This window comes from Typopeltis vanoorti, chromosome 1 (assembly GCF_054136105.1).
Source record: "Typopeltis vanoorti isolate ZY-2024b chromosome 1, IOZ_Tvanoo_1.0, whole genome shotgun sequence".
NCBI classification, from domain to species: Eukaryota; Metazoa; Arthropoda; class Arachnida; order Uropygi; family Thelyphonidae; genus Typopeltis; species Typopeltis vanoorti.
In genome coordinates, this window is record NC_143549.1 from 156,441,782 (window position 1) to 156,455,821 (window position 14,040).

General features: G+C 34.2%; 1 protein-coding gene across 3 annotated transcripts in view; it reads right to left on the reverse strand.

The window, feature by feature from the left end:
- Positions 1-14,040, reverse strand: part of LOC150110571 (uncharacterized) — a 77,735-nt gene that overhangs the window by 59,336 nt on the left and 4,359 nt on the right. For 2 of the 3 annotated variants that reach the window (XM_090394865.1, XM_090394847.1), the window contains exon 2: positions 5,078-5,229. In XM_090394865.1, coding sequence (XP_090250991.1) covers positions 5,078-5,227 — 150 coding nt within the window. In that variant the 5' untranslated portion in view covers positions 5,228-5,229. Of the gene's footprint in view, positions 1-5,077; positions 5,230-8,220; positions 8,314-14,040 lie in introns of those variants that run through there. The other variant, XM_090394856.1, reaches the window with a different exon arrangement.

Below are 14,040 nucleotides of genomic sequence, written 5' to 3' on the forward strand. Positions count from 1 at the left end.
TAAATTAATAGCAAAAGAAACTGTCTATCAGTTTGAGCATGCTGAAACGCTTTGCATTGAAATCACTAATACCACCAATAGACAGCATCCCATAATATTAAATGCCATTTACGGGCCACCAAACTTAAACACGATAACATTCTTGCACGAACTCAATTGCTGGCTTTCCTGCAAAAGAAATATGCTCAACCGAATACCTAATGATAATCGGCGACATAAACATAAATATTGCAAACGAAAACCAGAATAACACTCTACAATACCTAGACACGCTATCCATGTGTAATCTAATACCAACAATAACATCATGTACTAGAGAAGAAACATTCGGAAATACAATCATTACTTCCTGCCTATATCATATAAACACCCGAACACCACCAAACAGTTACTCTGCATCAGTCATAAAATGCAAAGTAGCAGATCATTACTTCACGGCTCTAAACCTGCACACTAAGACAATATCCATGCAATGCTCCACATCAAAACAATAATAGACGAAGAAATAGTCAACAACGAAAGAAGCACAACTTCTATCTGTAATACATCAAATCAAACCAAACAAAGGCCCAGGAATTGATGGAATAAGACCTAAGGATATCAAGCAACATGCAACCAGCTTAGGCCCTATCCTATTAAAATTAATAAATGAAATATTTAAAACAGGACAGATACCAAGTATGCTAAAGACCGCCATAATCACACCCATATACAAACATGGAAAAAGAAATTTAATCAGCAATTACAGACCCATAGCAACATTACCAATTATCAATCAAATTACAGAGCGCATTGTACTAAAGAAACTCACAGCATATACAGAGAACTTTCATATTATCCCAATACGGTTTTCAGGAAAATAAAGGAACAACATCTCTCTTGGAAGACTTTACAGAAGTAATTAATACCGCCTTAGACAAAAACAAAATTGCCATGGTAGTCTTTATTGATCTAACTAAAGCATTTGATACACTCACACATCAAATCTTATTAGAAAAACTGAGGCATGTTGGAATAGATGGGCCTCTGCACAGGTGGTTTACAAACTACCTTCAAAATGGAAAGCATATCACACGTATCGGGTCAAACCGAAGTAGAGATCTACCAGTAACCTGTGGAGTACTATAGGGAGCCGTACTCTCCCCAACTCTATTCAACATTTACACGCACGATATTAATCAGCTACTTCTCAAAGGTAAGATCTTCTAATATGCAGGCTTTAATATCCATCCATAATAACGCAAGCATAGCCCAAATAAATATGCAACATGACATAAATCTGCTCATAGACTGGCTCACCAAAAACTCCATACACCTAAACTTAGACAAGACAAAATTAATGATATTCAGAAATCCACTGACTCGACCAGTTGATAACAAATATATAACCATCCAACATAAAAAACACACAGAACAGTTAAACCACTATACTCACTCAGGTTGAAACAATACGATACGTTGAAATTTACTTCGATGCAGATATGAACTGGAATAGCCACATAAACCATCTACACAACAAACTCCCAACAATAACTGGCAAACTACAATTTAAAAGACATAGTTCCCACACGTCTAAAACACTAATATACAAAGCACTATGCCAAAATATACTAAGATACTCTATAACAACGTATGCTTCTGTGCATCCCTACAAACTAAATAGATTAATGTCGTTACAGTACAAAATAATAAAACTGATCTTTTTAGAACAAAGGGACAATATCGACTTTATATACACTAAAATGTCAGAACACAAAATACTGACAGCAAAGCACTTATGTCACTATGCAGCTTTGCTAAAACATTATTTCGATGCCAACTACAGGACACTCAGAAATACATACCGTATAACAAGACCTCAGACTACTAATTATATCACATATAAATACAATAATCACTACGGAAAGGCCACACGAAACTTCTACATCCCAGACATGATAAACAAATTACCTTTTGAATACAGAAACCTTACAAACTACAATAACCTGAAAAGAGCTCTAAGGACATACTATGAAACAAGAAAACGCACTCAAAATACCATACAAACTTAATGAAACAATATCTTTGTTCAGTCTTCCAGTTCAGCGACACATCAAGACATTCCAAGCTATCGCGCGCGTGCGTGCGTGCGCGAATTTCTCAATCAACGGCTGCAGTGGAAATCAAACCTATTAAACATAGGTTTGATTTCGTAACTTCCCAACACAGCAAAGAAAACAATAAATAATAACTAACTGGTGTCATCCACAGAGAAGCTTACAAATAAGCTTCGAGGATGAAAGCTGAGAAATTACATCTCATCTAAGATAAAAAAAATAAAAAAATAATAAAATAAAAAAATCCAAACCCATATATTCACATTTCTGTGCTGTAGTTACAGCGCTTAAATATAATAAAAAAATCAAAATTGTAAATACATATAACTCATTGTTAAACGAATAAATATTGTATTACATTGTTATTATTAATACATTATACAGGGGGGGAAAGAAAAGAAAGAAAAAAAATCTGTACGAATTTCATTGTTACAAAAAAAAACAAAAAGAAAAAAAGAATTAAACCTGTTGTAAATAGGTAATCTTATTAATTATATGAAGAGTCAAAGGCTTCAATTCGGTGACGTGAAATTATTTAAGTTAAGGGATATTACATCCCAATTTGTTTCATAGCCAAATAAGAAACTTAAAGCGTTTCATGTCGAATATAGAAACTATTTAAAGTTCGGCAAGTCCAGTCGTAAGCAAATACCTGGACAGTGCAACACATAACCCATTTGGTAGTGCAACACTGAGGCAACTCATAGCAAGGGGTGGAGCAAGCTCCGATCTTATGTTGCAAATATGTAATCACAATATTAATCATCATTTTAATAATAAAAAATGATTGAATTTTTTTAAAAAAAAATATGTAATCAAGTATGTATCATATGTAATCAAATGTATCTAATGTTGTATCACATTTAATCAAATGTATGTAATGTTATATCATATGTAATCAAATGTATGTAATATTATATCATATATAATCAAATGTATGTAATATTATATCATATGTAATCAAATGTATGTAATATTATATCATATGTAATCAAATGTATGTATCATATGTAATAAAAAATTATTATTATTTTTATCCATTATTCAAAATTCCGTGTAATTTTCATTGTTAATATTAGAAGAACACACGTGTCAATATAGATGCACAACAGTATTATTATAAAATTTTTTATTGAAATGCAATGTAGAAAATGAATCACATATGCAGTACTTAGTGCTTAATTTTGTAAATATTTCAAGTTGGAATGTCGCTAGAGATGATTATTGTAATTGTGTAAATATTTCAGAAATCAATTAAAAAAAATAAATAATAAAAAAATGCGAAATGCTGATATTACGATGTAAAGGATAAAAAGATAAAATTTGACAGACAAGCCATTCTCAATGAATTATTTTTTTCCATATAAAAAATAAATAAAATAAAATTGAATGTGTATAATTTATCTGAAACATAACAAAATGTTAAAAAAAGAAAACTATTCTATGTATGTATCTAATTTATCTGAGACATAATAAAAATACACAGATAATAATAATAATAATTATTATTATTATTATTATAAATATTTATTATTATAACGCTATATAAATATCATAGCGAGAATGAAAATTAGAGAAATTCCTGTTTCTCTCTCTCTACCCCTCACACACACACACACACACACACACACACACACACATGACAAACCCCTCTCAAAAAACACCACTACAAGGACACAAACAAACACATCATGTCCAAATCAAACCCTACTTGCAAAAAAAAAAAAAAAAGTTAAACTGTGTAATAGTAGTTGAAGTCTTCCAAGCACGTACCAACAAACAGTAAAATCAACACCTGGCTTGCGACCAGTATAGAAAAATAACCACGAAACCACCACCATCTCTTATCTTCCTCAGATAAGCCTCTGCAAAGCTTCGAGGAAGAAATCAGAAATGCTTCCCAAAGAAAGAAATTAAACATTATACAGAAAAAAAGAAAAATCTGTACGAATTTCATTGTTAAAAAAAAAGAGAAAAAAACCAGAATTAAACCTTTTGTAAATATTATGTACATAATATTATAAATATTATATGTTGTGAATATGTAATCAGAATATGCAATCATAATTTTAATAATAAAAAAGATTTTTTTTAAACGTAATCAATGTATACGTATCATAAGTAATCAAATGCAGTAATGTAAAGTAATGTACGAAATATGGAATCAAACGCACGTAATGTATGTCCCATACGTAATGAAATGTAAGTAATGTATATATCATATGGAATCAAATGTAAGTATGTACGCAATGTATGCATCACATGTAATTTAAATATGTAATCATAAATTTTAATTAAAAATTATTATTATTATTATTTAAAAACATTATTAACTTGCAAGTATCTGTTATTCACAATTGTAATGTATTACATACATATATATATATACATACATATATATATACACATACATATATATATATAATTATTATTGTAACTATGTATGTAATTTATCTGAGACATAATAAAATGTTACAAATTTTTTTTTAATATTATTATTATTATTCAATATATTGTAACGAGCTAGAAAATGTTTATACTACAGCATAACGTAATTATGAAATGAAATACTCTAAATTTACAACTTAAAAATATCTCAATCAACTAAAGTTAAAAAAACAATACTCATAGTGTGATAACACATCTCTGTATATTGAATATAGGATATTAGTCATGCAGAGTTAAACAAAAGGTTGATTCTTTAAAAGAATAGCAATTACGATTTATTAATCCTGGATCCACCTATAAATAAATATAATGGTATTAAACTTCTCTATCCCCTTATTATCTTCTAATGAAAAGGATATCCTTAGCAGCGGATATCCTATTCATACTTTCCTCGGACACCTTTGCAGCTGTCCCAAGAAAGTGTGTAATTCAGACTTAGTTACAAATGAGGAATAGTCACACACGCACACACACACACACACACACACACACACACTTCAGGAATATATCTTAAAAGTATTATATTTCCATACCCTTTTGGTCCTAGAAGTTCTCTTGTCATGAGTAAGGCCGCAGTCGTTGGTGAAACAGTCAACATCCTTTTCTTCTTCTTCTTGACATTGAGTAGGAACGATGACAATCAGTAGAAATAGAAATGCGGCATATACTGCATGGTTAACCATGTCTGAAAAGGTAAAATATCTTTGAATAGTTGAAAAATATGTTTTCTCCGCAATTTATTTCAATATGGATAACTCATTAAACTAAATAAGGTGTTTTTTAAACTTTTAAAAAACTTCACTACAGCACCTACCGCCACGATTCCAAATTTTAGAATATTCTGTATATGCAATACTTAACATCCATACCTTTCGCATGCTTTTATATTTTTCTTATAACGTTTTTTATTCTCTTGAATGGCATATATTCCCTTTTCATTGTCAGTGTCAATTCAGTTTCATTAAATATATCAGTTTACTTCAAAGGAATGCATTGTCATTAGAGGATCATGTACTTTCCTGATTCAGGTTACACGTAGACCCACATTTCACACTGTGCAGTTGTTCGAAACCAAACTGGAAGGATTGGGTGGTTAATCCTTATTCCAGTGGTGTCCGAAGTCTGTATTACCGATTTAGGGACGAAAATCGTAATTTCCTGAAGGAACACACCACATGAGGCAGCCAAAATCACCATTTGAATGAAACACTTGATAGACGAAATTCGAATCAAGGTCTTTCCAACCAAAGGTCTTCTTTAAACCAACTAAGTTACAAAGAGTCAATGTACCGATTATTTCTTAATTTTAAATAATAATTATGCTAATCGGCAAAAATTATCCGGGTTCACTCTAATTACCCTTGCATTTGTACCTTGCTCGATGCATGCTAATTGACTGAAAAAAAAGTTTCTTGATAAACTGACCACCAGAGAGATTTTATCATTGACATCCACGTTATTAATCATCGCAATATAACAAGGAAATTCAAGATAACTATGGTTGGTGATAATAGAGATGATGAAAAGAAAATGGTGAAAAGAAAAAGGAAAAAATTAGAAATATAACCATTTACAGCACTCTGTGATTTCTTTCCGTAATTTTTTTTTTGTGATCTTTCTAATTTTTTCCTTTTTCTTTTCACCATTGGAGTCTCTCAACCAGGAAATGAAGCCATTCAGTTCTTGGTTGAGAGAGAGAGAGAGAGAGATTATTCATGAACTGTACTTCATCTCCTCTGTTTCCTTAGTAGAACGCTAAATTCACTCCAAACGATCATTTTCAAGTAAGAACACGGAGTGTTGAATGATGGCACATATTCTTCTGGGCACAAGAGAATGTTGTTTGGCAGAGTGTGTCATTCCATTTGCTAGATGCTTATGATGTTGTGGTGTAGTTTGGAAATGTTTCTTCTTGTTTAAACGATGAACCTCCCCCTTGTCGTGTGCGAAAAAAAAAAATAAATAATTCGGAATTAATGTTATACTGACATTCCAGATAACTCTGACTTGCCTACCCTGGAGTATACTATGGAACCAAAGGTTATTTATAAGTACACTCGTGCAATATATCATAACTAGAAGTCCTTTATAAACTTTATCCAGACATATGGTTTGAGGACATGGGAGTTAAAAGATTTAATAGACAATCGCACAGTTCCGATTTTTACACAATTGGAATAAAGAGCATTTTATTTCAACTGTGTGATGAAGATGGGGAAAATAAAAGCGTTTGGAACATGTAGAGCGCCACATAATTATTGCTGAGTGACACACACACACACACACACACACACACACACACACACACAGATCATTGTGTGTGTGACATAAACCATTGGTTTATATCACAGCATTTAGTCTACTTGATAAACTTCCACTCATTTGTTGCTAAATGTTTCCATTCTTTAAGCAGGACCACAGTATATGTCAGTGACGTGTCCACTTCGTCCGAAAAGTTCAATAGGATTTAAATGAGCTCTGAGCTGACTAATCGTAGAATTCCATATCTACTGGAAGCGGATCGTTAACTAGAACCAGTGGCAGAACAGCAATTCCTTTATTATAATGATAAAAAAACACAAGTGGGCGAATTCCAAACTATGATAAATGCTCCAACATACTTGTACCAACTATTTTTAAAGTAGAATATCGTGTTGTTGTTGTTTTTTTTCAGTTTACTTTAATGTATGTCTCGTAGTGTTTGCTGCGCTGTCCAGATCCAGGTTCTCCTATCCGATAAAAATACCTTTGTAATACTACCGGAAATCATCTCTCCAAAGGATCAGTTATTTTCGGTAGTACAAAAGTATCTTAAAGTTGCTGAGACTTTAGTTCTTATGGTGTGGTTTGACCTCAACAACAACATCCCTGATGAACACAATATCTTTTTATCGCATTTGATCCAAACTGTACATTGTATTCTATAAAACGAATGCCATTCACTTCATTTGTATATTCTGGTTAACACGATGTTCTATGCATCGTGTAAGTTTCCTCTGAGATCTCTAAGTAATTTTGGCAATACTGTATTAAAATGAAGTGATAAGTAAACACAAGTATATAATTAAAACAAAAAAAAATCAAATAACTATTTCATTCTGAAAGTTCTTGTGCCACTGTTTATCGTATTTCTATGATATCGTTCGCACGTTAAACTTGAAGCCATCATTTAAGGGAGTAGCATTCCAGTCTGAAATTTTCTTTCCAATGAATACTTATACTGGTGATTTGCGAAACTCTTTAAGTATTGCATTTAATTTTCGATATCATTATTCATCAGGCTAAAGTTGTAGTATCACTGTTATACTATTATTATTATTATAAAATTATATATTATATATTGTATATTAATACAATATATAATATATACAAAGCTAACGATATTCAACAACCCCCAGATCCCACCCATAGAAATTAAATATCTCGCTATCCAAAATCCAATCTTCTATACTCAAAGAGTTGATCCTAAAACCACAACCATCACACAGGCAAAAACAAGTTATCTCGGACTTCACTTCGATGCTGATCAAAGTTGGAATAGCCATACAAACTACCTACACAACAAACTCAGGATAATAGCAAGCAAACTATATCGATTAAAGGACATTGCTCTGACACACATAAAAATACTAATCTATAAAGCATTATGTAAAAACATTTTAATATACGCAATTACATCAAACGCCTTCTGCGCAGGCTGCAAACTTAGATTACAATCGTTGCAAAATGAAATGGTCAAACTAATATTCTAGGAACAAAGAGAAGATCCCGCACTCATACGCGGCAGTGGCAGAACACAAAATATTTAAGGTGAAACACTTATGCCACCTCACGAGCATGATAAAAATATTACTTCAGTCCAACCTACAGAGTAACCAGAAAACAGCATATCAGATAAAGAGATTACAGTTAACAAACTGCATAACATATAAGTATAATAATCACTACAGAAAAACCATCCCGAGCTATTACATAACTGCCATTCGATGATAGAAACCTAAGGTTCCACAAAGAAATGAACCCAGCACTATATAGACATCATAGCGAGACAAAAAATTAAAGGGAAATCACACACACACACACACACACACACACACACACACACACACACACACACACACACACACACACACACACACACACACACACACACACACACACACACACACACACACACACACACACACACACACACACACACACACTATAGCGAATTCCTCTCAAATACCAATACAAGAACACTAACACACCCTATCCAACCTTTCCCTTTCATAAAGGTGAAACCGTGCACATGCATTGGTTGTCTGTGGGTATGTATACTCGCTTCTACACGTTAGCCGGAAAAGTACATTTATATTCCAAGCAGTACATATAAACAGTTATATGTATGTGCTTGCAATGGGTACTGAAACTAAACCACAAAACCACCGCCTTCTACCTTCTATTATCTTCCTGCGATAAGCTCAGCAGAAGCTTCACCTGAACACACAAGCAAATTTATCAAAAACGAATGTACTCAGTAATTTGTATACTGAGTGTTTGTTGTGATTAAAAAGTAACAATAATATATAATAGTACTGTTTAAATGAAAATTGGCTGTATACTAACAAACAAACAAACTTTGATATTGACATTGAATTATTATTACTATTATTAAATTATATGTTGTAAATATCTGTATGAAATACATAATATATAAAAATGGCTGAAATATAAATACTGTACTAGTGAAAAATGCATATTTATGTAAAATTATTATTATCATTATTTTATTTTCATTATTATTGTATTGTATAGTGAATTGTATATACATTCGTGCATACCATAAATGCAAATACCATGAATAAAAATTTTATCTAGTGAAAAAAAAGAGTTAAAAATCAGTGATATTTAATAGTTCTAGTTTTTTGTTTTTTTCCCCAGCGTTTTTATCTGTATATATTTCGTTCATCAAATTTCGATAATTCATTTTTAGGAATAGAATATGTCAAATTTTTCCAGTACCCTCTTCTCCTGACAATCTCTTGAGAAAATGTTCTAGATGTACCACCTCCACTCAACTGAACACTGATACTAAATTTGTATATGGTTCATAATATATTTTTCACTCTACCAAGAACATTAAAATCATTTGCGTTTTCTGTACAACCACGAATATATGGTAAATTTGTAGTATATATTATGCATATGTTGCAAATCTCTGAAATAGAAGAAATATAGAATTCTTTAATGAGGAGAATATTGGATTGTGGTTTTCCCAAATTTGCTTTCCGAGTTTTTTAGCAGATGTTAAGAAAATCGAGATTTTCTTAACATCTGCTATGAGAATGTATATGAGAATGCGGAGGGATTGTATCATGATAATTCTGACGATTGGGTGGTTAGCTGCAATCGATAAATTGAAGTATAATGATTATCTATTAGACATTGCTTAACATGTCGGTATTGTTATGTGTTTGTGCATAAATATGTGTGTAAAAAATTAAAAAAAAAATAATGAATACGAAATAAAAAGGTGAGGAATGAACTAGAAGGACAAGTTGAGCTGAATAAATTTGCACATGTCTCCTGCACGCAAGTAGTGAATTTGTGGTAAGCGTATCGGACTGGCCACTCGTCAGTAAGTTCTCCAGCTGTTCATTTTTCAACGCTGAATTACTCATCTCAGAGTGGCACTGGGACTGGGTTTTCATTGAATACTCAAGTCTAACCCTCACAATCATAAACCTGACTTTGAAAGTTTTTTATTTTGTTACGTGTACTTTCTGCATAAATTTGAATTTGGATGTTTCGTGGAGTTCATGCCACTTTCACCCTAGAAAGGCTGACAACAACAACAACAATAATACTGATGATGTCGGTCCAGGGCCGTACTTATGCACAATCGCATGAGGCTGTAGCTGGGGGGGGGGGAGCCCGAAACATTAGCGCCAATTTAAGGGCCCCAAAGAATGAGGGAGTATCCCCAGAGCACTCTAGCGCCTCAGGCCCTGCCCTCCCCAGGAAAAGTGTAAGTACGGCTCTGGATCGGCCTAGTTGGACGAGTCGTTAGCTTATAGCTCTGCAGCCAAAAGCTGCAGGTTGGAATCCCGCCAAGGGCACTCTCTCTCTCTCTCTCTCTCTCTCTCCCCCCCTCCCTCTCAAGATGCAATGGATTGCCATGGGAGTAGATCCAATCCTTCCGTAACGGGAGAGTTTTTCGCCCAGCAGTGGATAAGATACAAGCAGGGGTGTAGTCCTAAAAGAAATAGTGCTAGGGAAACAAAAATCCAGAGCACGAAGTGTGGCATTATTATTATTATTATTATTATTATTATTATTATTATTATTATTATTATTGCGACGGCTATATGGCAGAGAGATTGCCTTGTTTTCTGAAAAAAATGACAAGAGTGGCAAACTGCTATTTTTTGACCGAAAGCTGGAAATGCATGATATGTCTCATTATTATAATTCTTATAATTTATTATAATGAATTAAAAATTTTTGATAGTTTTAGGAAAATACCAGGGCGTCGTCCTGCCCCGACTACACCCCTGGATACAGGTTTAATACAGGGTGTTCGGGATAAATTTGACATATTTATAATTAATTATATTTTTCCGTAAGTTACATGTATTAACACATACTTCTCTTCATTTAAAAGTTTGGACCCTTCTTCATTCATATACAAGATGTCAGAAAAGATGGATAGCTGGAACCCACCTGAATCATGGAAGAGAATAACTTGTATCATGATGATTCGTGGCCGCCATCAAAATAAGGATATTACGACTGCTGCCCAATGCTCCCTGAATACAGTAAAAACAATCAGGCATGAACTAGAGACTTGCAATGGTGACTACGAGGATGTAGCAAGAAGAAAGATCCCTAGCAGACGATCTGATTGCGTTCGTACAGCAGAATTCCTCGCAAATCTGCAGGAACAGGTGTTGAAGAACCCTGGCATTGGAATTCGGGCTTTGTTCGTGGAGTTGCTAACTGTAGTCAAGCCCTGGATAACAAGGGTAGCCAATGGTAGGCCGTATGTATGGCAGCAGGATTCGGCCCCTTGCCACACCTCTGGGAAAAGTCAAAAATGGTTGTCTGAAAATTTCTACGACTTCACCGGTCCAAATGTTTGGCCTCCAAACTCCCCAGACCTTAACCCCATGGATTATTTTGTATGGGGCGCAGTTGAAAAAGACACCAATCGCACTTCCAGTAATACAAAAGCCCAGTTAATGGATAAAATTAAAACAGTTTTTGCGGCCCTTCCCAGGGAGACTGTAGCATCAGCTTGTTCGAGGTTCCGAAGCAGAATTGAAACTGTGATCGATGCTAATGGTGGTTATTTTGAGTAAATCTTGTTGATAGTATTGTAATTAACTCTGCCTGTAATGTTTTTTTGTCAATTCATTAAATTTAATAGATACAAAGAAGATTTTCTTTTTCCTTACGAAACTGTCAAATTTATCCCAAACACCCTGTATAATAATGATAATCTAAGATCTGGACAGACAGTTTGTGTAACAAAATTCGTAACTTCCAAATACAGTATTTGTAAATCTTGACACTAAGTTGTGTATTATTCAGCACTTAAATGTAAAGACAAAAGACTAGAGATGGATGAGTGCAAATTATTATTATGATGATGATGAAATATACATTTTTTTATAAATATACAATACTGTTTGCAAGTTTTTGTACTTTGAAAACGATATATAATACTAAACTTCTTACCTGAAAGTGAGAGTTTAATAAATGAAATAAAATAAAATAAAAACTTAAAAAATGCTATAGTATACTAATGCGAAGAAGTCTCAAGTACTGACGAGAATCAAGTAATCAGTTGGAAGGTCTTTTATACTGTTATGTTTATTGAAGCATGCGCACTAGCTGTTTTCAGAGGATTCTGTGAGCCATATGCTATTAAATTCGACAACGAATAACATATGTTATTAGAGCCATATGTTATTAGATTAGTCAACTAATAACATATGGTTTTGATCGTGGGTTGACATGCGAACAAAATCATCCTAATTTTATTGTGATATTGGTCATTTATCAGAAATATTTATTTTTTGCATCTAAATAAAGTGATGTTTACTTTCCTAAAGTATGCAAAATTATAAATTTAACATGTTCATTGCCAATCACGCGATATCGCGCGATGCGAGTTCTCACCAAACGGCCGATCAAGCGTTATCGCGTGGGCGTCGCTAACTAAATAAAAAAATAAAAAAAAATTTGGCCACCACACGAAATTCCAATTTTCAGCTTGGCAATGAAAGTGTTAAGATACCAAGGAATTATATACTTGGTTTAATCCTTTATCCAAGTGTAAGAAAACAAAGTTTGCGCCTGAAGTATTTTCATAGCTGGAGAAAACTCGTGGTAAAGGTAGTATGACTTCAAATCACTTGCCTTAGTATCCCATGTAAAGCACATCTCCTTGCGGACATGTATAATGCTATGCATTATGGGAAGGGTCACTACTCACACCGGTTTTCCTGTTTAAGTGCCAGGTCCCCTCTCCAAAAACTCGTGCGATCACTCAACAATGAGCGACCTGAGTGAGCATTTAACTCAGCTTTGAATCTGCTCAGTGACAGACTCTCCTACCACCAAGCAGAACCGCCGATGTTCCAGGAAAAGTTTCAGCCAAGGAAGCCATAAAACAGGCCACCCCAATGGATCCAAATTCCTGGATGCTCAAAATCAAACCACCAACCAGTTTCGACATTCACTGAGGTTTAATCAGCAGGAGCCAGACCCAGAGGTGATACCAAGGTTGAAGTAATGCAGAACTCACATTTCCATATACGAGTTGCCAAAAGGTGTCACACCTTATTATTAAAATGTGCAAGTGATGTGAAGTCATACCACCTTTACCACGAGTTGCCTCAGTCCTGAAAATACTTCCAGCACAAACTTTGTTTGCTTACCCTTGAATAAAGGATTAAACCAAGTATATAATTTCTTGGTATCTTAAATTTATAGCATAACCAAGTGAAAAACTTTCAACAACTATCAATCTCTAATCCAGAGTATTTTAAGTACTGAAATGCTTTTCTGCGGAAGTGGTTGTGGTAAGGTAAGGCTGTAGTCAATGAATTTTTAACCGAGGTTCGGCTATTGCTGTTTCCAGGCCTGGCTCTCAAGGATGTGCTTTGCGCAGAAGGTGTCGCCCGTTCCTTGAGATATTAAGCGGCTCTGCTTGGAAGTTAGGGCTTTGCCTGTCTCTGAGTGGGGCCACCACTGATATTATGGCTCTGCTTGGTGGCGGTGGGGTTAGCCTGCCACTGGGGGAGCCAACGTGGAGTTAATGATCACTCAGGTCGCTCATTGTTGGGTGATCTGGCTGATCGCAAGAGTTTTTGGAGAGGTAACCCGCACTTTAAACAGGGAAGCCGGTTGGTGACTTGATTCTGGGGTAGCAATTTCTGCCTACGACAGAAATTGCTTTCCCGGAATATTTGAATGGGTGGCAATGCTGTAGCCAATGAAGTTTTAA